The sequence below is a fragment of the Saccopteryx bilineata genome, chromosome 1 (genome assembly GCF_036850765.1).
Source record: "Saccopteryx bilineata isolate mSacBil1 chromosome 1, mSacBil1_pri_phased_curated, whole genome shotgun sequence".
In the NCBI taxonomy this organism is placed as follows: Eukaryota; Metazoa; Chordata; class Mammalia; order Chiroptera; family Emballonuridae; genus Saccopteryx; species Saccopteryx bilineata.
Genome location: NC_089490.1, coordinates 144,238,005 through 144,263,266, shown reverse-complemented (window position 1 = coordinate 144,263,266; position 25,262 = coordinate 144,238,005). Strand labels below are relative to the sequence as shown.

Here is a 25,262-nt window from a genome sequence, read left to right as displayed (position 1 = left end):
GTTGGCGTCCACCGCTGCCTCCTGTCCTCCCGCCTCTAAGCGTCGGGACGGTATTCTCTTGGCCCTACTGGTCCACCGGGCGACAGCCCGGGAAGCCGGGGCCGAAAAGTTTGCGCCGAGGAAAGTTTAGAGGGGGGCCCGCGGCGACGTCCAGGGTCGGTGGAGAGGCGCGGCCCCGGCTGGCAGCAGGCCCATACCTCCCTCTCCTCCTCTTCCCTCCCTTGCCCCTCCGAAATTTGGGAGCCCCGCCATTTTCTTAGCCCCGCTCCCATGTGAGGCCTGAACAAAGACTTTGGGGAGACGCCCGGGCCTCTCGGCCCGTCCCGAGCACCCCAGCCGCACACAGGCGCCGCTGCCACGCACGCCGGCCGCTGCCACCCTAGGGAAACGCTGCGCCTGCCCCTGGGAGCGCCACCGAACCCAGTCAACGCTCTGCGCCCTCCGGACCACCCCTTGCCACTCTTTCACCCTCGCAAACCCTGCCAGAAGCCACGCTGTTCGGGTGCCGCCAGTGGCCCACAGGTCGGCGGGAGTCCCGTTGCCCAGCGAACCCCAGCCAAGCGCGCGTACGCACATACACATTCACACGCACTCCCGCTCCGGGGCATCGCCACGCACGCAGTCGGTTACCCCCCAAGACCCCAATAGGGGTCTGCCAGTGGCCAGGTTCGCACGCGCACGGTGGCGCCCGCACGCATGCCTGGACTCCCCGCAGCGCGGCTTGCACCCCTCGGCCGCCCGCAGGCTCACTCCCCCGGCCGCCGCGCGCCCCCTTTGCCCGCCCGCCCGCGCCGTCGGCCGGCCTCCTGCGCCCGCTTCCCTCCCCGGTCGCGCGGGGCGGCGGCCGGTACCTGGGTGAGGCAGTACGGGGAGTACATAGCTGGGCGCCGGGGCGAAAGCGCGGCGGCCGGCCGCGGCGAGGGGAGGCCCGGCAGGCGGCGGCCGCGCTCGGGCTCCGGCTCGGCTCCTCCGGCCTCCGCCGCGCGGCGCCCGCCCGACCCGCAGCCCCGCGCTTGCCGCTTGCAGGCTCGGCCCCGCCGGCTCCGGGGCCGCCGCCGCCGCCGCCGCGCTCGCCGCTGCCTCTCGCGTTCACTGCCGCCGCTGCCGCCGCCGCGCGTCTACTCCATGCCGCCGCCGCTCGGCCGGCCACCCTCGCCCGCCGCCGCCACCGCCGCCGCCGCGCTGTGAAAGTGAAAGTTTAGACAAAGTTTGGAAGCGGCGCACTCCGGGGAGAGGGAGCGGGCGGGCGGGAGGAGGGGCGCGGGGAGGGGCGGGCAGGCGGGGAGCGGCGGCCGGCGCGCGCGCGCGAGCGCGCGCGCACACACACACACACACACACACATACACACGCGCGCGAGCGCGCGGGGGCACACACAGTCACGGCCACCCCGACACGTGTTGGTCTGCGTTCCAACGTTGACACACAGCGGGGCTCGGACCCCACCACACATGTCACGTACAGAACGCATTGCCACACGTTTCATGTTCCGACAACAAAGCACACGCAGATACCTACGCACACACAGCATGGACACATGCCCAGGCACACAATGCACACACGCACTCACACCCACACACACCAAGATTAGGAAACTTACTCATGACCCACACACTGACATGCACATAGGCCCTCCCATCACATGATTATACCAGCACACACAAATTTCAATAAGGAACCATGTTTAGACACACAGATACAGACAGATACACGCCAACATGGGCCTCACACAAACACACACTGAGACCTACACACATCAGGGCCTGCGTGTACAGATTCACGCAGACACACTGACACAGACATGATCACACATCATACCTTGACATGCTCCAGACATTCAGCTCTTACACATGGACACACACAACACAAAGACAAAGCTACACCAAAATATCTTGGTAGTTGTGGCAATACAGAGGACACACCCAGGCACATAGAATGACAGTAATAAAGAGAAGATGCATTAACATGCCATCATACACACTATCAGACACCTGGATATACATGCCAAACAACACCAGGAATTCACTGACCCTAATGCAAAGATGCAAGGTGTCACTGATACAAAATGACATTGGCAGTCACAACAATACACATACACCACACACCTGATGCCTAGATATACCCTGGGCTTGGGACACACTGACCAACACTCGATACCCAGTCAACAGTCAATGCCCTTCAAAGAATCACCCAGCCATGCACACAGGCGCCACACATATGTACCCAGTCTCCTCCCACACACACGTGGTACACACACTCATACTTTGCTCTGATCATGGACATACACAGATCTAGCAGGGGCTGCACAGCCAACCCACACGGATAGAAAAGGGCATGTAGGCCTCCAGCACATGCACATACACCCTTGGTGAGGCTCCAATCCTTCAGGCAGGCACCTATACCCCCATTTTCAGAGCAGAAAGGACCTGAAGGAGAGATGGTGCTGGGGGCCCTGGCATGGGGGCAGGGAGAGCCCTTGGGTGACCCCCATGGTGGGCGGGGATGTGGTGCCACAGCCCCCAGGCAACTCCTGCTGAGACAAAGCTCCCTCCTGCTGCCAGGTGCAGCCAGCACCTTCTTGCCCTCCTGGGCCAAGAAGCTGTGGCAATGCTTAGCTTTGCATTGTCTGTCAGAGGGGTGTTGGTGCCCAGGTGTGTGTGGGTGCATACATGTGTGTGTGTGTGTGTGTGTAAAAATATCCCTGAGGGGGAGTGCTCCTAGTCACATGAGATCATTGAAGCAGGGTGGCTGTAGTTGTGTCCTCAGGTATATAGGTGGGTCTGTCTGGGTGTCCTCTGGGGGAAAAGCCAGTCAGTGGACATCCAAGAGTCTCTTTGTGTGGACCAATGCTGTGTAGTGGTGATGTGGGTCTGGCTGTGTGCCTGGGAGGTGTCTGTGAGTCAGAGAGAGTGAGCATCTGCCAGGCCCTGTGCCAAGCATTGGGGTCATAGTGGAGACTAAGACAAAAGACCTGCCCCTGGAAGGCCAATATTCTAGTGGGAGTGTAGACAGGGTCTGGGTTTGAAAGGAAGTACTGGTGATGGGGCACCTGGATGAGCATGTATGTTTCAAGCTGATATGTGTGCATCAGCTCTCAGGGTCTTTCTATCCAAAATTGGCAGTGTGCACGACAAACCTGTGTATGTGTGGCAGGGATGTGGTCTCTCTGTGTGTCTGGGAGTGTATGTGGCCAAAGGGACAAGTTAAGTGTGTGAGGGTCCCAGTGTGTCTGTATGCATTCAGGGACTGTGTGGCAGAAAGTGTCCATGGGTCACTGGAAGTGTTTCTCTCTGTGGGTGATCCCTGTGAGTCTGAGGCAGTGATGAGGATCTCTGTGTGCACAGGTGCGTGTGTGTCAGGGAGGGAGGGGCTCTGTGTCTTTGAAAAGGATGTTGTCCGCATTCTACAGGCTGTGTCGATGTGTGTGACTAAGAATGTGTGCAAGCGCGTGTGTCAGGAAGGGGGTCTCTGTGTGCCTGAGGATATGTTTGGGTAGTGTGTGTCTGTCATTCTGCGTGCTTGGGGGACTCTTTCCCGGGATCCCGCGGTCCAACCCGGCCTCCCGCCTGCGCCGCTGATGCAAGGCCTTGGCGGAGGGAATCGATACGTCCTTAAAAATTCAAGGGCTTCTCGTAAACAGAAACTTTTAACACCGTTTAAAGTTTCAGGGCCACCGCTGCTGCTGCGCCGATGCAGGAGGAGGGCAAGGGGGAGGGGCAAAGGGGAGGAGTTGGAGAGGGGCGCCTTGGGGAAAGGGGCGGGGTTGCATGGACGATGCGGGAGGGGTGTAGGGAGGGGACTAGAGACTGTCAGAGGCTGAGGGAAGGGGACAGGAAAGGGATCTGAGGATTAAGAAGGGTTGAGGACCTGGATGTCTCAGGACAGGGGCAAGGCGGCAGACCCGAAGGGAGAGGGAAAAGGTGGGGGATGGGTATAAAAGGGTCTGGGGACCTTTGAAGAGGCCCAAGAGAGGCTGGAATGTCTAGCGGAAGATGCTGGGGATAAGTGGGCCCAGAAGGGGTTTCGAGAGCCCAAAGGGGACCTTGGATGGCTAAGGGAAGAAGCAGAGAGATAGATTTGGGATGGTGATGGGGTCTGTGTAAAGGGGACACTGGAGTAGTATGGGCCTGTAGGTTTGGGATGGTGATGGGGTCTGTGTAAAGGGGACACTTGAGGCAGGAGCAGTGGGAAAAGTCTGGGGGGGGGAGAAATGGTGGAGGGGTTTGGAGTGTCTAAGACTTCGAGGTAGTTGGGGGATCACAAGCCAGATGGACCCTCCTTGGCTCTCTGCAGACAGCTACAAAGGGGGCATGTGGATCTGAAGCCTCCCACCTTGGGCCCAGTCCTTGCTTCACCTGCCTGCCTGTCCTCCCAGCCCTCTCCACCAGCTGTGCCAGACCCTGGGGCTGGGGCCTGCCCACCCCTTTGTCACTCTCCCAATCCTGCATCTGGTTCCAAACCTGGGCTCTGCTTGAACCCTCTCACATTCCCACTTCACACACACTCACACCACACTTGCACTTGCACACACACACAATCCTTCACTCATTCACATACACACTCATACCACAATATTCAACCTTGTATTCATAGACACACATGACACCGGTCCTTCCATTCACACACACACACACATACACACAGGACACCCATCCTTTCTCTCACACACAGTCAGACAGACACACATAGACAGCATCCATACACACCCAAGATTTTCATCTTCTATTCACACAGACAGAAACACACACAACACTCATTCTTCCTTAAGATCATACACACAACATCCAGACACAAATACAACACCTATCCTTCTATTCAGACACACACACACAAACACATACATCATTCATACATACATACAGGACAATTATCCTTCTATTCATACACACCTATCCTTTCTTTTACATATAGCTTCACACCACAACACCCTCCCTGTATGCACACACACACACTTCCTCACACACTTATACCACACCCACCCATATTCACACAAAACAGTTGCCCATGTTCACACACATATCTGCACTTAGAATTTTCTCCATACACTCAGACCCCCCTCTATAACCACAACACCCCACACACACATATGTTTTGCTCCCCCCTCCACAGCTGCCATTGGGGAGAATTTTTATGGGGAGGCAGGGGGCTGCTCTGGAGGATACACATGCCCCCAACTCCCCCCCCCCAGAGCCCAGGTCTTAGAGCACACCTGGCCCTTGAGAAATCATGCGGGAGGGGCATTTCCAGGGTGCTGGGCACAGCTGGGATACCATAGCTGGAATCTACCACATTCCTCCATGCAGGGCTACCCACCTGGCTGCGGCTGGCAGCAGGTGTGTTCTTCCAATGCAGGTGTGTAGGGAGAGGAGGACGAAGGAAGAGTGAGAGCTAGGTCTATAGCACTACCTAGCCAGGATGCGGGGGGGGGGATGGGGACGCTGAAACATCTGGGCTCTGGTGGCCATGTCCTGGCCACTGAAGTTGGGGGTCAGGCATCTCGGGAAAGGTGGCAAACATCTGGCACACAGGTTAAGTGAAGAGCCAGGCTGTGGGAACTGCCAGAGTGGGGTTGGTGACGGAAAGATGGTTGTTCTAGGACCTTCCTGGCAAGACTGGGGATCCCCACTCCACAAGAAGGCCCAATGCCTCCCCTGACCAGACTGGTGGGCATGGTCTCTGCCCTAAGTCTGGGGTCCTAGCCTCATTCTCACTGCCCCAACTCCAGGCTGGGAGCCCCTAATGGAATCTGAGCCAGAGCAGTCAGTCCCCACTCCCAAGGCACACCCATCTGGCCACCCCAGACCTTGTCACACACACACAAAATCACAAAGACACACAGTTGTACTCAGACTCACATACAGATCCTCCTCCTTCCCTGCGGGGGGGGGGGGTATATAAAATGTCCTAATCACGCACAGACACAGGATCACACAAAGATGCCATCACACATAATTCCAGAATAGCACGCGCACACACACAAAAAGCTGCACAGACCTTCCCAGGGTTACCCATAGAGTGACACCAATGATAGCACACAGTCACATACTAAGACCCTCACCATCACATAGGCCCCCCATAGAGACTCAGATATACACTGATTTGCAAAGACACACCCAGACACAATTTACATGGACTCCCAGAATCACACACTGAGACTAGTTAAACAGATACACACAAGGTCACACAGTCACATAGGGACACAAAATCTCACAGTACAAACACATTGGGTCACATAGATGCTCTCAAAATCATCCATAGATGTGGCACAAAGTCATGTAAAGTTATACAGACAATATACATACACATGGACACATAAGATCACTCATGGTCATAGTCACACACAGACAATTGGTCACATGACATTCATGCAAGCATTCCCAAACAACAAATGGGGACACACAGGCCAGCTCACAGCTGCACACAAGCTCCCACAGGTACACACTCTCACATGCGAGAGGCACACCCTGGCTAGAATGGAGGACAGGAGGGTAGGAAGGTCTCTGGTGGCTGCGCTAGTCTGGAGTCAAAGGGAAGGAGCTGGGGAAATGTTTCATTTGCAATGAGCAGGAGACCCACCCCACCCACCCTGGAAACCTGGCCCTGGCTCCTGAATGGAGCCTCTGTAAGCTGCCACCAGAGAGGACGGCTGAGGGTGAGCTCGCTGCACTATGTCCCCAGCCAAGCCTCAGGGGCCACCCAGCCACATGCCAGGGCTCAGGCTGCAGTCCCTCAGCCCAGAGTAGCCCTCCCCAACCCGTCCCACTACATTGGGAGGCCAATTCCCAAACCCAAGCTCCACAGGGAAGACAGAGGGGCAAGGTCCTGTCCCCGCTGGTATTAAATCCCCAGGTTTCCCTGTCTAAGGCCCAGTACATCCCCAAGATGGGCAGCTGCCAGTCCCATGCCACAAGGCCCCTCACTACAGCATGAAAGTATGACAGCCTGGCTGTATGTGGCAGTGTGGCTGAAGATGTGACAGTGTCATTGTGCATGAGAATGTAGCTGGACTCCTGTGCAGCCTGGGGGTGGGGAGAGGCAGTCATAGCCTCTTGGCTCATGTCAGCACACGCACTCACTTTCACACACAAGTGTCATTGTCTCACTATTGGTCACACAGCCACGCACACAACCACCCTGTCTCATCTTCAGTCACAGTGTCACACACAACCACACTGTCATACATACACAGCCATGCTGTCACACCTTCAACCACACAGAGAACCACACTTACACCTTCAACCAGTGACACTGTCATACTATCAGCCATGCTGCTACACACAGAAATACTGTCACACCCTCAAAGATTCTGGTCACACCTTCAGCCACATGGTTTCACACATCTTCATAGTTAGTCTGACACGCTGACCCTCACACTGTATCAGTGTCACAATGACCAGCAGAGGCATACAGATATTCTCTGGCTGGTGTCCCTACAGCTGTGCTAGCTATGTGGCCATACAGAGTCACCACCCCACTCAGTCACAAGACGGGAAGCAGATATGATCACTTCATCCCCATGGTGTGGCACACAGCTGTCCCTAGATCAATGTTTGAACCAAACCAGTCACCCAATAACACAACACACCCTTACAGCCATGGTGTCACAGAGCAGCCAGCCAGAAGGTTCACTATAGAACTGCTCAAAGATACTCTGACCCAGGCTTAGGCCATCACTGTTGCAGGTGACAGATACACATCTCACACTGCCACACAACACCCATAGTCCCTGGACAGAGCTATAAGGAAACAAAGGGTGACAGCCACACCACCATTACAACTACTTCCTGTCACACAACAGGCATTCCCTCCAGTGGCTGTCACAACATTGAGACAGCTCCTTAGCTGTCCCAACAGGCAGTCAGGCATGCTAACATGGCCCCATGATAGTCACTAAGACACCCTCAGCCCCTAGCTGTAGAGACAGGAACAGGCCCATGCTGTCACCCCCTTCCCTGCTGCATGAAGAGCAGGGAGGGGGGCTAATGGATGTGCAGCTGTCAGCAGTGGGTGCCAGCCCCCACTTCATGAATATTCATCATATGGGGCTCTCCTGAACCTGTGGGGAGTTGGAGGTCCCAGACAGCTGGGCACCCCCTTCTGTGCCAGGAGGCCCTCAAGTGAGGAGGGCTCAGCCAGGCCCCAGCAGTCCCCAGAACCAACTCCCAGCCCCACACATAAGCACACACGAGTTTATGAACACGGAACCCCTGCAGACACACAAACAACAGTTACAAAAACTTACAACCACACCCTAAAACACAGCCATCCACCATCACACACACACACCAGGCATGCTAACACAGGCACACAGTCAAATGAACTCACAATCACAAATACATAATCCCACCCAAACCACAGATACCCCCCATCTCTCTCTGTCTCTCTTACACCCAGCCCTCAACCATGCAAACACAAACCCTAGGCATGCAAACACAGGAGCACACAAACACCAGGGCATATGACCACAAAAACACATACACCATCATACCCAAACTACAGACACCATTAGACACCATTACACATTGGCATGAAAATACACACACACACATTTCCAAATACATGGGAATACAGTCACCCCTAAACTAGAACCAGCTACTTTTCATAAAACACCCACACACATATGCAAACACTGACCCACAAATTCACACACAGTCCCACTGACTCTCAAATGTACTCACATACAACCACCCTAAAGAGCACCTTCACTCACCCACCATCACACACACACACGCACGCACACACACGCACACACCGATCTCATTCTGCTCACCCCTGACGGTTTACAGAAGGAGAAACTGAGGTAATGAGTGGCTGAAGGCCCCTTGAAGAATGCCCCTCCTGACTCAGGGCAGAGGCTGCGGCCGGGCGCCCCCTGCCGGCCTGGCCCCTCCAAGAGCGCGCGGGGAAGCGACGGACGGGGCGGGTACGCGCCTGACGTAACCATAGTATCCTCTAGGCACGCGCAGCCGGGGCGGGGAGGGCGGGGAGGGCGGGGCGGGCGCGTTGCCATGGCGCCGGAGTGCCGCGTGAATAGGGCATTGTTCGCTGCAGCGCCCGGCGCCCGGGCCGGCTGTCCCAGACCCACCCGGACCTACTCGGGCCAGCAGAGATAGGAAGAGACAGAGATGGGGAGAGACAAAGATGGAGAGAGATAAGAAAAGGAGAGACAAGAGATGGGGAGAGAGAGACAGCTGTATATGGGGGAAGAAAGACACTTAGTAGCCAAGACGGAGAGACAGAGACGGGAAGAGACAAGGGATGGGAGAGATCTGCGAGATGGAGAGAAATGCACCAATAAGGAGGGACAGACACAGGGACAGAACCAAGGAGAGGCAGAGCCCAGGGTTGAGATGAGGGCTGGGGTGGGAGACAGGGCAGGAACAGCCAGCCAGCCAACAAGTAGGGAGCCCACTGTGCCCTGTGCTGTGCCTGGCAACGGAACTAGGCAAAGAACCAGGACCCCCAAACAAAGTCAGAGACACTAAGAAATAGGAGGAGACCTAGCAAGAGGGAGGGTCAGAGATACCAGGAAGGGAATGGAATGAGTGCTCTGAGGGTCTCAGGTCCCACCCACCCAGTCCTTCCTCCAATCCCCTTTAGAAAACATGTCTCCCCCAGTTTGACATTCTTAGAGGGCACACCTTTTTCCTACACATCTTCACACATCCACTGACAAGACACCAGCAACATAGCGAACTAGTCTTGAGGACGCTGCCCCAGACACACCAAGACACCCTCATGGATCCAGTGACACCTACAGATACACCCACAAACACCCAGTGACACAATCATGGTCAGTTAGTCAGACACACCCATATGACAGGGACTCCTACCCCACATCAGAGTGACACAGTTATAGATATGGCCCTGTGTCTCAAGAGGACCCTGCCAGACACATGGTCTCAGTCACATGGCCACACACCGCACGAGCTCACACACCACAGAACACTGCCATATGTGGCCACCCCAGACACATGGTGCACTGTCACACCTACACACTCATTGACACTGCCCCATGACACATGGGCTTTTTACATTCTGCTTTTGACCCAACAACTTGGCGCCCAGGCCCCAGACTCAACTTGGGGGCTCTGTGGGGATGCTGGGCCCAGTTCTCCGTGTTTGACAGATACCAGTCACCGGCCCAGATGGGAAGAGGTAGGATGGGAAGTGAAGCCTCACCTCTTTCCCCTCAAAGGGTTGGATCAGGGCCTGACCTGTGGTGGCGCAATGAGTAAAAGTGTCGACCTGGACCGCTGAGGTCGCCGGTTTGAAAACCTAGGCTTGCCTGGTCAAGGCACATATGGGAGTTGATGCTTCCTGCTCCTCCCTCTGTTCTTTCTTTCCTCTCTCTGTCTCTTTCTCTCTCTGTGTCTCCTCTCCCTAAAAAAAATGAATAAATAAAAATGTGAAAAAAAAAAATAAAACAAACAAAAAAAAGGGTTGGATCAAGCCAGGCCAGGGTTGTCCCCTACTCCTCCAGTTCTGAGTCATCTGAGCCCAAATCTGGACCAAGGGTGTCCCCTGGTGGCCATGTGTGGTCTCTGCACCTACCAGGTCAGGGTGTGAGGTCAACACAGAAGGGCAGAGAGGACAGGACTAGACTCAACATCCAGAACCCAGAAACCGGAAGCCAGGGTTTGAAAGCCAGAATTCAGTGCCTGGAATCCAGATCCCAGAATCTGAACCTAGATTCCCAGATACCAAGATCTACAATCCAGATCTGAGAACTGGGGACCTAGAATCTAAAAATCCAGGTCCAACCTGACCAGGCAGTGATGCAGTGGATAGAGCATCAGACTGGGATGCGGAGGACCCAGGTTCAAAACCTCAAGGTCACCAGCTTGAGTGCAGGCTCACCAGCTTGAGCGCAGGGTCACTGGCTTAAGCGCTTGAGTGTTAGATCATAGACATGAGCCTGTGGTCGCTGGCTTGAAGCCCAAGGTTGCTGTCTTGAGTTCAAGGTCGCTGGCTTGAGCAAAGAGTCACTTGCTCTCCTGTAGGCCCCCGGTCAAGGCACAAATGAGAAAGCAATCAATGAGAAAGCAATCAACTAAGGTGCCACAACAAAGAATTGATGCTTCCTATCTCTCTCCCTTTCTGTCTGTCTGTCCCTGTCTGTCCCTTTCTCTGACTCTTTCTGTCTCTGTGGAAAATAAATAAAATAATAAAATAAAATCCAGGTCCAGCCCTGATATTTCAGTTGGTTAGACTAGAGCATTGTCTAGATATGCCCAAGTTGTGGGTTCCATCCCTGGTCAGGGCACATACAATAAATAATCAACCAATGAATGCATAAATAAATGGAACAACAAAATTGATGTTTCTTTTTCATTCTCCTTTTTTCTCTCTCTAAAATCAATTAAAAATTTAAAAATAAAATAAAATCCAGGTCCAAGTACCCAGAATCCGAAAGTATAGATCATGTCCTGAGTTATCTAGAATTGAAGGCTCAGAATCCAGATCCAAGAACCTGGACCCCAGAGCCCTCCTCAGAGCCAGCCCCTGCCTTTCCTAAATCCTCAGATTAGAGCAGGGCAGCAGGGATGGGTGAGGCAGGAACCATCTGAAGGGTCAGGAAAGGAGCCCTGCAGTGACCACACAGAGCCTCTCCTAGTTGCTGCCCCCATGTGTTTACACACATGCACACACATACTTCAACAGAATCTTACACACAGACCCACATGCCCAAACATATACCCTGTGACCATCAGAGGGACAGCACCACATACACTCTCAGATGGGCGCACACACACACACATTACACACACCATCACCCAAAGACCCCTGAACCCACAATTCACTCCTCTCCTAGCACACATACACACACTCATCCAGGTACCCACACGATCTCAGTGCTGTTGCCACCCTCAAACATCCCACCAAACTTGGACACATAGCTACCACACTCAGAAACACACAAACACCCAGACTCCCAGCCCAATACTCAGACATGCTCACCAAATTGTGCAGGCTGGTGCACATACACACACACACACACACACACAAATATACACAAACTCCCCTAAGCAGAGAGAAGCTGCCTTGGCAGCCACAAAGCCCCTGGGAACTAGACCCCCAGGACAGGGCTTGTCATGCACCCCTGTGCCCACCCTAGCCCTCCCCTTCCTAGCCGGCTGGCAGGCTTTAATACAGATGCCAAACTCATAATTGTAACTGAGGGTGACAGGGTCACCTTGAGCCCCAGATGCTCGCGTGGTGACAGATGGCGTTGGCAAACCTGATTAGCAGCCCCTGTGCCAGCGCCTGTGGCACCTGCATCCTCACCCCTCCCCCGCTTCCCCAGCACTCATTACCCACCCATTAATGGGCCTGGAAAGTGGGGGTGGGGGCCGGTTGGCACTGCCCAAGAGGGGGCAGGGATGCCGGCAGCCCCCCTGGCACCAAGGTTCCCAGCTGGCTCCCCAGCTGGCAGGAGGTGGGCACAGCTGAAAGGGAGTAGAAGCAGGCGTCTCATATGCCTGCCAGAGAGAGGGGTACCCGTGGTGCCAAGGCTGAGCTACCCACTCAGATGCTGCCTGAGGTTTGGCACAGGACCCTGGAGGGAGGGGAGAGAGCACACCCCTCCTCCGTGGGCCACTCATGACCCCCCCCCTCCATCCCAAGCCCTTGGAGCAGGGCCTTGGGAGCTGCCCACCTGGCCTGTTCCCACTTCTCTGTGCTGGCCTGTGGGGTCAGAGGTCATGGGCTCCCACGCCTGACTGGCTCATTTGTTTCCTCAGGTCTCCTCCTCTTGCTCCCCTCACCTGGAGCCTTCCTTCCTGAGGCAGGAAGAGGGCTGAGGGGGCCCCCCGGCCAACCCCCACCCTGCGCTCCAGGGAGCATTTGGAGGCAACCCTGACAGCGCCACATGTCCCTGTGTCTGTGCCAGACGGGCCCATCTGCTAAGGCCCTGGTTCCAGACACCCAAAGCCAGGCTGCCCTCATCTGCTGCAGACCCTGCACCCGACTCAGGGGGAGCACTCCAATGCCTACATTCCACAGGGCCACCCACTCCCAGGGAACTCCAGCTGTAGGAACAAACAAACACACATACACACAATCGGACTCGTCCAACCTTTATGGTTCCTACAGAACGCCACGCGGACGTGGGGCTGTTTGAGGACTGGGGTGGGGAGCTGGAGCACCTAGACCCAGCCTCTTACTTGGGGAGCCCAGGTTTCCCCCAGTAGCTACATCTGCCTATCAGCCGTGGTTTCTTGGGATCCTTAGACAAGGATCTCCTGGTCGGGGTGGGGTCATCTGTTCTCCCTGCAGTTGGGAGTGTGTCTTTAACTCATCAGTGAGAGGAGGTCTAGCGTGGTGGTTAAAAGCAAGCACCACATTGCCTTGGGTTCAAATGCTGGCTCTGACATGTACTACTGAGTGAGTTGCTTTGCCTCATGGGCCTCAGTTTCCTTCCCTATAAAACAGGGTGATACCATCTGACCAGGTGCTGGCACAGTGGATAGAGCATTGGACTGGGATGAGGAGGACCCAGGTTCAAAACCCCAAGGTCCCCAGCTTGAATGCATGCTCATTTGGTTTGAGCAAGGCTCACCAGCTTGAGCCCAAGGTTGCTGGCTTGAGCAAGGGGTCACTCGGTCTGATGTAGCCCCATGGTCAAGGCATATATGAGAAAGCAATCAATGAGCAACTAAGGTGCCGCAACGAAGTATTGATGCTTCTCATCTCTCTCCTTTCCTGTCTGTCTGTCCCTATCTATCCCTCTGTCTCTCTCTGTCTCTGTCACTGTCTCAAAACAAACAAACAAAAAAACCAGGGTGATATCTCTGTCATTGGACAACTCTGAGGATGACACAAGTAAGTATGTGTCAAACGCTTAGAGTGAGGCCTGGCCAACAGTGAGCGCTCAGTAAGTGTGTACTGTTTCTATGAGTGGGTCCACCTCTATGGCCGGGGGTATGTCCGGTGTCCCAGGGTGCAGGGTGAGGACTTGGGAGGCCCATATGGCTTTCTTTGGTCTCTTTGACCCAGTGTACATAATCCAGGTCGGCGTCTTTCTCAGCTTGACTTCCCACATCTCTCCAAGGTACAGATGTCTGTGTGTCAGTCCATGATGCTCAGCTCATGCCTTTGGACTGCACTGACACCTCTCAACCAACACTGTGGATGTCTTCAACCGTCGACGAGAGACTGGGCTGCCCGCCCAACACCACAGGAACACAGGTACCCAACGCCTTCGAGCGGGCACACAGCTGTTGCAGAGGACAAGAGGGCCAGGATCCACACCAGGCACGTAGAGTGAGGAGCAGTGGCCAAAGCAGAGATGATTACGGAGGTGCTTGACCGTGCATCCCGGCCGGGAGAGTACCTGGGGCCAGAGGCAGGGAGACAGGTCAAGGGCAGTGGAGGCTGAGACCAGAGTAATATGAATAATCACCCACCTACTTATACCTCACCTAGAGAAGCAAGGATGCTTTGGGCTCAAATCCTGATTGTCATCTGCTGGCTGTGTGACTTGGGGTAAGTTGCTCAACCTCACTGGGCACAGTTTGCTCACCTGTGAAATCACTGAAGTTCAACCATGGAAAAAAAGAAACCGCCCTAGGCCATTCAACAGAGAAGATTAAGGCCCTGGCCGGATGGCTCAGCGGTAGAGCATCGGCCTGGTGTGCGGGGGACCAGGGTTCGATTCCCGGCCAGGGCACAAAGGAGAAGCGCCCATTTGCTTCTCCACCCCGCCCCCCTCCTTCCTCTCTGTCTCTCTCTTCCCCTCCCGCAGCCAAGGCTCCATTGGAGCAAAGATGGCCCGGGTGCTGGGGATGGCTCCTTGGCCTCTGCCCCAGGCGCTAGAGTGGCTCTGGTCACGACAGAGCGACGCCCCGGAGGGGCAGAGCATCGCCCCCTGGTGGGCAGAGCCTCGCCCCTGGTGGGCGTGCCGGGTGGATCCCGGTCAGGCGCATGTGGGAGTCTGTCTGACCGTCTCTCCCCGTTTCCAGCTTCAGAAAAATACAAAAAAAAAAAAAAAAAAAAAAAAACAGAGAAGATTAATACAGAGAAGGGCTGTGGAACAGCAGAAAGGGGCAGCATTACAGGAACCTGGGTGGGTTACACAGAAAGCCTTTAGCCTATTACCTGGCACAGTCAGTGCTTAATGTTAGTTCCTTCTATGATCCCCTCCAACTGACTGGATCTATCAATTCACCCTCAATCATGGCCCTTCTCTGTTTAAACCCTGCACTCCCATCTCTGCCCCTCTCCCCGCTACCCTTCCCCTCACTGCCCCAGCCACCCTCACTTCTGCTCTGAGTTACAAAGAAATCAACAATTAAGGCAGACCCTCGTACACCAGGCTCCAAAGCCTGGCCCATAAATAAGACACAGTATGGTTTCCTACAGCCATTATGGCGCACCAACTGAATGCAACTGTAAGAGTGCTGCCTATCTTTCTCTCATTCAGGTGGCCCAAAAGTGCTTAGGAGGCAGGTACTACTATTGTTCATCATTCAACAGATGCTGCCCCTGCTGTATGCTTGGCTCTACTCTGCAGCCTAGGAATGGGAATACAGAGTGAATAATATACATATATAAAAATTCCTGCCCTGAGCCCTGGCTGGTTGGCTCAGCGGTAGAGTGTCGGCCTGGCGTGCAGGAGTCCTGGGTTCAATTCTCGGCCAGGGCACACAGGAGAAGTGCCCATCTGCTTCTCCACCCCTCCCCCTCTCCTTCCTCTCTTTTTCTCTCTTCCCCTCCAGCAGCCAAGGCTCCATTGGAGCAAAGATGGCCCGGGCGCTGAGGATGGCTCTGTGGCCTCTGCCTCAGGTGCTAGAATGGCTCTGGTTGCAACAGAGCGACGCCCCAGATGGGCAGAGCATCGCCCTCTGGTGGGCATGCCGGGTGGATCCCAGTCAGGCACATGCGGGAGTCTGTCTGACTGCCTCCCTGTTTCCAGCTTCGGAAAAATGAAAGAAAAAAAAAATTCCTGCCCTGGTGGAATAGACATTCTACTGAGGAAGACATGATAAATGCAATTATAGAATTGATTTCACTTTTTAGGTGATGATGTGTACTACAGTGAGAAATAAAGCAGAAAAGGGAAGAATGGGGTGGGAGGTGCTGTATTTTTTTTTTTTTTTTTACAGAGACAGAGAGTCAGAGAGAGAAACAGATAGGGACAGACAGACAGGAACGGAGAGAGATGAGCAGCATCAATCATCAGTTTTTTGTTGCGACACCTTAGTTGTTCATTGATTGCTTTCTCATATGTGCCTTGACCGCGGGCCTTCAGCAGACCGAGTAACCCCTTGCTCAAGCCAGCGACCTTGGGTCCAAGCTGGTGAACTCTGCTCAAACCAGATGAGCCCGCACTCAAACTGGCGACCTCGGGGTCTCAAACCTGGGTCCTCCGCATCCCAGTCTGACACTCTATCCACTGTGCCACCACCTGGTCAGGTGAGGTGCTGCATTTTTATAAAACCATTTGAGTAAAAACTAAAGGAGCCATAGAATGTCAGAGCACGGGGAGGTGCTAGAGGCAAAGGAACAGCCAGTGGTGTATAACATTGGCGTGTCTGTGGGAAAGTAAGGAGGCAGGTATGGCAGGAGCACAGTGAACAAGGTGGAGATGGGAGGAAATGAAAGCAGGGAGGAGACAAGCAGGTGGTGCAGGGCCTTGTCACCGTGGGAAGAACTTGGGCTTTTACTCTGGGTGAGGAGGGAGCCATGGAGGGTTCTGAACAAAGGAGGGACATGACCTGACTCAGGAGCTTGCTCACGGGTGTCCTCTGGCCACTAAATGGAAAAATAGACTTGGAGGACAGGGTAGTGATAGCAGAAGCTGGGAGAACAGGATAGGAGCAAGTGCTTTGGCCACAATGGGAGAGACAAGCTCCATTTTAATAAAGGAGGAAACTGAGAATCAGAAACAGTTAAGTAAAGGATGCAGGACTTGATTCCAAATCTGGCAGCACAGCCCGTGTTCTCTGCCAATGCTGAGACCCAGCCCTCTCCTTCCCCCACCCACATACTCACCTGAGTGAAGGGCACAGCCTTGCACATCTCCTGGGCCACTTCCTGAGGGCCCAGTGGGAGAGACATGGTGGCAGCCACCTCCTGCCCATGCTGCAGCTTGTATGTCCCCATATGCCCAGTTTTCTGCAGGTCCAAGAAGGCCCTCCAGCTGCTGAAGGCAGAGAAGGGCATGGGGGAGGCCAGGGCCCCTTGGCCCAGAGTTCGGGTCTGATTGGTGGCAGCCCAGTGCTGGTGTAGGAGGCCCTGGGGTCCAGGCCTCCCCAAACCTGTGCGTAGCCAGGCTCCACTGAAGAGGCTCAGGAGAGTGGTCAGCTGGCAGAGGAACATCTGTTTGTCCATCTGGGACTGGGCTCAGGGTCCTGGGCAGTCGACCTTGCTGTCTGGTGAGTGGAGTCTGGAACCCACCAGACCCACTTTTAATGGCCTGCCCCCCAACCTGGGCAGCCTGGGAGGTGCCTCTGCAAACTCCAGAGTAAACCCAGACCTGCTGGATTCCCACCCCTCCCCCCAGCCTGGGAGGGGACCTGGGGGCTAGGGCTGCTGGTGTGTGGGCTGGGGGACCAGAAAAGGCAAGTCCACAGACAAGGACTTGAGAACAATGCTAGAGTCCCTAAGGGTTCTGTACTTGCTTTAGGGCCCCATTCATCCATTTAGCAAAACCAAAATTTGCAGTTAATCCCAGCATTGCAACTTCCTGGCTGTGCAACCTTGGTCAAGTCTCTTAAGCACTCTGGTTCTCAGCTTCCTCTTCTGGAATATGGAGACAATAACAATCCTGCCTGACCAGTGGTGGCACAATGGATACAGCATCAACCTGGGGCACTGATGTCCCAGATTCCAAACCCTGAGGTTACCAATTTGAGCATAAGCTCATCAGCTTGAGCATGAGGTTGCCGGCTTGAGTGTGGAATCATTGAAATGATACCATGGGCCCTGGCTGGTTGGCTCAGCAGTAGAGTGTCGGTCTGGTGTGTGGAAGTCCCGGGTTCAATACCTAGCCGGGGCACACAGGAGAAGTGCCCATATGCTTCTCCCCCCTCCCCCCTCTCCTTTCTCTCTATCTCTCTCTTCCCCTCCCACAGCCAAGGCTCCATGGAGCTAAGCTGGCCCCAGCGCTGAGGATGCTTTGGATTGCAGGGAAGCAACACCTCAGAGGGGCTGAGCATTGGCCCCCCGGTGGGCATGCCAGGTGGATCCCGGTCGGGAGCATGCGGGAGTCTGTCTGTCTGCCCCCCCCCACTTTGGAAAAATACCAAAAAAAAAAAAATAATAAAGAAATGATACCATGGTCGCTGGCTTGAGCAAGGGCTCACTGGCTTGTCACGTGAGAAGCAATCAGTGAACAACTAAAGTGACGCAACTATGAGTTGATGCTTCTCATTTCTCTCCCTTCCTGTCTCGCTCTCATGCGTGCTTAAAAAATGAAAATAAAATAACAGTCTTTACCTGGTAGGGTTGTTCTAAGGACTCAAGGAGATAATTTATGTAAGGAGTTTTAAATAGAAACTGGTAATCAGTAGCATCATGAGTAAGCTGTGATTAACATTATTGCTTTAGCACCTGTTAGAGGTGGAGCATAAATCTGAACCCTTGGGATACATACAGGTGGACAAAACAAACAATGGGTCCTCCCTGCCTTACTTTGTAGTGCAGAAAAGAGAAAAATACAATACAAAATAAATTATTTCCGTCTCAAGTGTTAAGAAGATATTAAAAAGGGCTGTGTCCTGGCGGGGTTGGGGGTTGGGGAGGATCTTCTACATCCAGAGTTGTCAGGGAAGGCCTCCCTGAGGAGGTGACATTTTTGCAGAGCCCTGAGATAGTGTTACAGGCAAAGTAAACAGCCTGGTGGGGAGTGGAGGTTGGAGTACTTGAAACACATAGGAGTAAAAGTCCCAGGCTTTGGGACCCCGAGAGCTCCGGGGGGAGTCCCAGCCGCAACCTTTCACTTCTGAGGCCCACATCTCGCACCCAGGTGAGGCACTGCAGGCCGCGGGACCGTGGGAAGCAGCGAGGCGGGTTCTTCCCGCGCCCAACAGGCTGCGCAGGATATGGGGCGTCCTCGCCCTCTGGCGGCAGCTCTTGGGACTGCGCGCCCAGCTCTAAGGACTTGCCTCCCGCTACTTCCGGGCTCCTAAGCCTTCTCAACCTTTCCTACTGCTGTCCTACCCAGCTAACGGCAGCTCCCTTTTGCCAGGTTCTAACGCCCCAAACTTTGGAGCACCCTTGACCCCGCACTTTCCTTTTTTTTTTTTCTTTTTACAGGGACAGAGAGAGAGAGTCAGAGAGAGGGATAGACAGGAAAGGAGAGAGATGAGAAGTATCAAGCATCAGTTTTTCGTTGCAACACCTTAGTTGTTCATTGATTGCTTTCTCATATGTGCCTTGACCGTGGGCCTTCAGCAGACCGAGTGACTCCTTGCTTGAGCCAGCGACCTTGGGTCCAAGCTGGTGAGCTTTGCTCAAACCAGATGAGCAAAGTTTGCTCAAGCTGGCAACCTCGGGGTCTCGAACCTGGGACCTCCGCATCCCAGTCTGAAGTTCCATCCACTGCGCCACTGCCTGGTCAGGCGACCCTGCACTTTCTACGACCCCCATCTCCTCCCCAATCTGATATGACAGCAAGTCCTGTCTGCTCTAAAATCTATCCAGAATGAATGAATGAATGAAACCTACTCAGAATCCGACCATTTCTCACTCCCTCCTCAGTTCCCTACCCAGACATGGCTCCTGTTTTCTCCCACCTGAACTAATATAGTCCCTTTGCCCTGGTCCCTCAGCTCACTCCCCCAAAGCTTGTTCCCCCCACAGCAGCCAGAGGATGCCCCAAGTCCAAGCACATCCCTCAGAATCCTTGAGGACTCCCATCCCACCACAGTAACAGCCTGGGTTCTCACTGCAGCCCGCCAGGGCTCGCACTGTCTGCTCCCATCACCTTCCCACCCTCATTTCCCTGTCTCTCCCCCTCAAGCCACAGGGACCTCCTGCCTGTTTCCCCGGACTCACCAGCCATAGCCCATACTGCACAGCTGTACAGGTCTGCACATGCTCCTATAGCTTCAACATAGAAAGATACACAAGAAACATGAAGTTTAAAAATATTCAGAACATGGTGTCTATTGTGCCCTGACATTTGGGGAGAGGTGGATAAGAATTTACAATTACAGCTTACTTATAATTGATTATTGAAAAAATCAGCAGGATTTTCCTGTTGGAGAGGCACATGAAATTGGGTGGATGAGATGATGGAGGGAGGGAGAACTTCACTTTAAAGTTTAAAAATTGTATTAACCATGCAAAAAGAAACTGTGTGTGTGTGTGTGTGTGTGTGTGTGTGTGTGTGTGTGTGTGTGTGAGACAGAGAGAGGGACAGACAGGAAGAGAGAGAGATGAGAGGCATCAATTCTTCATAGCAGCACCTTAGTTGTTCACTGATTGCTTTCCCATATGTGCGGGGGGGGGGTGCTACAGCAGAGTGAGTGACCCCTTGTTCAAGCCAGTGACCTTGGGCTTCAAGGCAGTGATCTTTGGGCTCAAGCCATTCACCATAGGGTCATGTCTATGAGCCCGCACTCAAGCCGGCAACCTTGGGGTTTCCAACCTGGGTCCTCTGCATCCCAGTCTGACATTCTATCCATTTTGGCACTGCCTGGTCAGGCCAAAAAGAAACTTTTAAAAAGAAGAAGAAACACAAATGAAAACAATTTATAACTTTGTTCTGCCCCTTGCTCTTTAAGTGAACTATTTTGGGCATTCAAATAAGCAGAAATAAGACCTGGGCCAGCTAGCTCAGTCGGTTAAGAGCCGCAGCTGGAGACAACAAGGTTACCAGTTCGATCCCCGGTCAGGGCACACCCAGGAAACAACCAAGAAATGCAAGACTGAGAGGAACAACAAATGCTTCCCTTCCCCCTCCTCCCCTCTCTTTCCCTTCCTCTCTCTGTCTCTTTAAAAATAAAAATCAATTATAGCTCTGTTGGTTGGAGCCTCATCCCCGGAGTGCAGAGGTTGCCAGTTCAATTCCCCTTTCCTTCTCCAGGCAGGGCATATACAGGAGCAGCTCCATGTTTCGGTCTCTCTCTCTTCCTACCCCTCTCAAGATAAATAAAAATTTATATATATAACAAAACCCGCTGTACTTATTACCCTAATTAAGAAATAAAATAGGCGCTGGCTGGGTAGCTCAATGGGTTAGAGCATCTTCCCCACATGCCACGGTTACAGGTTTGATTCCCAGTCAGGGCACATACCAGAATCAACCAATGAATGTATAAATAAGTGGAACAACAAATAGATGTTTTCCTCTCCTGTCCTCTCTCTCTAAAATTAATCAATTTTTTAAAAAGCTCTTGCAAAAAAACAAACAAATTTAACTATCACATTCTTGCAAAGAACATTTTGAAACATGACTCTATTCCACCTGGCTTTTTACCCTTACTCCACATTAATGCTTCACATTACTAGCTGCACATTTGAGTCACTTCTAAGTTGGAGAATTGCTGCTCAGACCCTGCTCCAGATCAAATATGTTGGAATCTCTGAGGATGGGCCCCATGCACTAGTGCAGGGGTCGGGAACCTTTTTGGCTGAGAGAGCCATGAACGCCACATATTTTAAAATGTAATTCCGTGAGAGCCATACAATGACCCGTGTACGTTATGCATTATCCAATAAAAATTTGGTGTTGTCCCGGAGGACAGCTGTGATTGGCTCCAGCCACCCGCAACCATGAACATGAGTGGTAGGAAATGAATGGATTGTAATACATGAGAATATTTTATATTTTTAACATTATTTTTTTTATTAAAGATTTGTCTGCAAGCCAGATGCAGCCATCAAAAGAGCCACATCTGGCTCGCAAGCCATAGGTTCCCGGCCCCAGTACTAGCGTTTTGTTTTATTGATTTTTAGAGAGGAAGGGGTGGAGGGAGAGAGAGAAAAAAAGAGGGAGAGAGAGAGACATTGCTTTGTTGTTCCATTTATTATGCCATCATTGGTTGATTCTTGTATGTTCCCTGACTGGAAACTGAACCTGCAACCTAGGCATGTTGGGACAATGATCTTTCTAACCAACTAACCTACCCAGCCAGGGCCTGCATTAGTGTTTTTAAAAAGCACCCTAAGTTGCCTGACCAGTGGTGGTGCAGTGGACTGAGTGTTGACCTGGAACGCTGAGGACCCAGGTTCAAAACTCTGAGGTCACAGGCTTGAGTGTGGGCTCATCTGGCTTGAGCGCAGGCTCACTGACTTGAGCCCAAAGGTTCCTGGCTTGAAGCCCAAGGTCGCTGGTTTGAGCAAAGGGTCACTGACTCAGCTTGAGACTCTCCATTAAGGCACATATGAGAAGCAATCAATGAATAACTAAAGTGACCCTACTAGATGTTGATGCTTCTCATCTCTCTCCACTCCTGTCTCTGTCTCTCTGTCTGTCTGTTAAAAAAAGGCACCTCAGGGTGGCTGTGAACCCCTAGACTATATCATTATATACAGCAATAGGTCTCAAACTTGAGCCTGCATCAGTGTCGCCTGGAGTGCTCCCACACAGAGAACCCCACCCATAGAGTATCTAATTCTGTAATGGAGCCTGAGAACCTGCATTTCTAACAAGTTCTCAGGTGATGTTGATGCTTCTGGCCTGAGGATCACAGTTTGAGAACTATGACATGGAGAGTGCCTTTAATTCTTTTTTAATGTTTGCATAGTATTCTATCTTACGAATATTCAGTCCTTTTTTTTTAACTGATTGATTTTAGAGAGAGAAGAAGGGAGAGAGAAGGAGAGAGAGAAACATCAATTCGTTGTTCTACTTATCCATGTTATCCCTGCATTCATGTGCCCCAACCAGGGATCAAACCTGCAACCTTGGCATATCAGGACGGTGCACCAACCAACTGAGCTACCTGGCCAGGGCGATTCAGTCATTCCTTTAATAAGTCCTCTATTCTTTGATATTTAGGTACTTCTCCATCTTTAGTTATAAGAAAAACAATTCCCAACAATGAAATATCATTCAGCTATGAAAATCAATGAAGTCTTGCCTGACCAGGTGGTGGTGCAGTGGATAGAGCATCGAACTGGATGCGGAGGACCCAGGTTCGAGACCCCAAGGTTGCCAGCTTGAGTGCAGGCTCATCTGGTTTGAGCAAAGCTCACCAGCTTGAACCCAAGGTCACTGGCTCGAGCAAGGGGTTACTCGGTCTGCTGAAGGTCCGCGGTCAAGGCATGTATGAGAAGGCAATCAATGAACAACTAAGGAGCTGCAACAAAGAATTGACATTTCTCATCTCTCTCCATTTCTGTCTGTCCCTATCTATCCCTCTCTCTGACTCTCGCTCTGTCCCTGTAAAAATAAAATAAAATAAAATCAATGAAGTCTTATAATAATAAAGTACCTGGGAAGCTTTAACAACAAAGGGGACTTCATCAACAGAAATTTATTTATTTGCTTGTTTATTTATTTATTTTGTATTTTTCTGAAGTTGGAAACGGGGAGGCAGTCAGACTCCCGCATGCGCCTGACTGGGATCCACCCGGCATGCCCACCAGGGGGCGATGTTCTGCCCATCTGGGGCGTTGTTCTTTCGCAACCAGAGCCATTCTAGTGCCTGAGGCAAAGGCCATGGAGTCATCCTCAGCGCCCGGGCCAACTTTGCTCCAATGGAGTCTTGGCTGCGGGAGGGGAAGAGAAAAACAGAGAGGAAGGAGAGGGGGAGGGGTGGAGAAGCAGATGGGCGCTTCTCCTGTGTGCCCTGGCCAGGAATGGAACTCTGGACTCCTGCATGCCAGGAGTCCCACTGAGCCAACCGGCCAGGGCCTATTTATTTATTTTTAAAGAGAGACAGGAAGGAAGAGAAATGAGAAACATCAACTCATAGTTGCATCACTTTAGTTGTTTATTGATTGCTTATTGTACATGCCTGGGGGAGAGGCTGTCTTGAGCTAAGTCACTAAACCTTGCTCAAGCCAGCAACTTTGGGCTTTAAGCCAGCAAATATAGGGTCATGTCTATGATCCCACACTCAAGCTCAAACCAAAAAGCTGGATGAGTCTGCACTCACTTCAGGTTTCTTTCTTTTTTTTTTTTTTTATTTAGTGAGAGGAGGGGAGGCAGAGACAGACTCCTGCATGCGCTCTTACTGGGATCCACCTGGCAAACCCACTAGGGGGTAATGTTCTCTTATGGGGCCCTTGCTCCATTGCAACTGGAGCCATTTTTTTTAGCGCCTGAAGTGGAAGCCATGGAGCCATCCCCAGCGCCCAGGGTCAATTTGCTCCATAGAGCCATGGCTGCAGGAAGGGGGGAGAAGAAGAGAGAGAGAAAAAAAGAGAGAAGTGAGAGAGGGAGGGTTAGAGAAGCAGATGGGTGCTTCTCCTATGGGCCTTGGTTGGGAATCGAACCCAGGACATCCACGTACAGGGCCAACACTCTACCACTGAGCCAACCAGCTAGGGCCTTTTTTTTTCTTTTTTTTTCTTTTTTAGTGAGAGAAGTTGAGGGACAGACAGGAAGGGAGAGAGAAGCATCAACTCATAGTTGTGGCACTTTAGTTGTTCCTTGATTGCTTTGTCATACATTCCTTGACCAGGGAACTCCAGCTGAGCCAGTGACCCCTGGCTCAAGCCAGCAACCTTGGGCTCCAAATCAATGACTTTGGGCTCAATCCAGCAACCATGGGGTCATGTCTATGATCCCATGCTCAAGCTGGTGACCCTGCGGTTAAGCTGGTGAGCCCATGCTCAAACCAGTGACCTTGGGGTTTCAAACCTGGGTCCACAGCATCCCAGGCCAATGCTCTAGCAACCCAGGTCGATTCTCTGCTGTCCATTGTGCCACCACTGGTCACAGAAATTTTTCTCACAGATCTAGAGGCTAGAAGTCCAAGATGAAGGTGTCAGCAAGGTTAGTTTCTTCTGAGGCCTCTTTCTTTGGCTTGTGGATGGCCATCTTCTCCCTGTGTCTTTACACATGGTCTTTCTTCTCTGTGTGTCTGTCCAAATTTCTTTTCTTATAAGGACACCAGTCATATTTGATTGGGGCTCATGCTAATGACCTCATTTTACTTCAATTATTTCTTTAAAGACTGTATTCTAAATATGGTCATATTCTGAGGTTATCACTTTAAAAGATGAATTCTGCAGCCCAGGCGTGGACCGGGAGGGGCGGTAGCAGGTGTGAGCACCCCAGGCCGCATCCGTGTGCTGCCCGGGGGGCCTTTTGTTTGCTTTTCAGGCCAGGTGGCCATTCCAAGCAGGATTGAAACTGATCAAG

The 25,262-nt window shown here is 52.7% G+C and overlaps 2 protein-coding genes across 4 annotated transcripts in view; both read right to left on the bottom strand.

The window, feature by feature from the left end:
* NFIX (nuclear factor I X) overlaps positions 1–1,201 on the bottom strand; it is a 98,015-nt gene extending 96,814 nt beyond the window's left edge. For all 3 annotated transcript variants that reach the window (XM_066271986.1, XM_066271993.1, XM_066271994.1), the window contains exon 1: positions 852–1,201. In XM_066271986.1, the coding sequence (XP_066128083.1) occupies positions 852–878 (27 nt within the window). In that variant the 5' untranslated portion in view covers positions 879–1,201. The remainder of the gene's footprint in view (positions 1–851) is intronic.
* Positions 1,202–14,009: 12,808 nt separating this feature from the next.
* Positions 14,010–17,320, bottom strand: DAND5 (DAN domain BMP antagonist family member 5). Its single transcript, XM_066253318.1, has 2 exons — positions 16,994–17,320; positions 14,010–14,333 (listed from the first exon to the last, which is right to left on the bottom strand). Exons 1-2 carry the CDS (start codon positions 17,318–17,320, stop codon positions 14,088–14,090), a joined length of 573 nt encoding a protein of 190 aa, XP_066109415.1. The 3' UTR covers positions 14,010–14,087.
* Between the last annotated feature and the right edge of the window lie 7,942 nt (positions 17,321–25,262).

What these genes read in the sequence shown, in the direction of transcription:
- DAND5 (XM_066253318.1), bottom strand. Translation starts at nt 17,320, where the DNA reads ATGTTCCTCTGCCAGCTGACCACTCTCCTGAGCCTCTTCAGTGGAGCC. An exon ending in AGGCTGTGCCCTTCACTCAG is followed by an intron (nt 14,334 to 16,993) that starts GTGAGTATGTGG and finishes CTCTGGCCCCAG; the next exon opens with GTACTCTCCCGGCCGGGATG.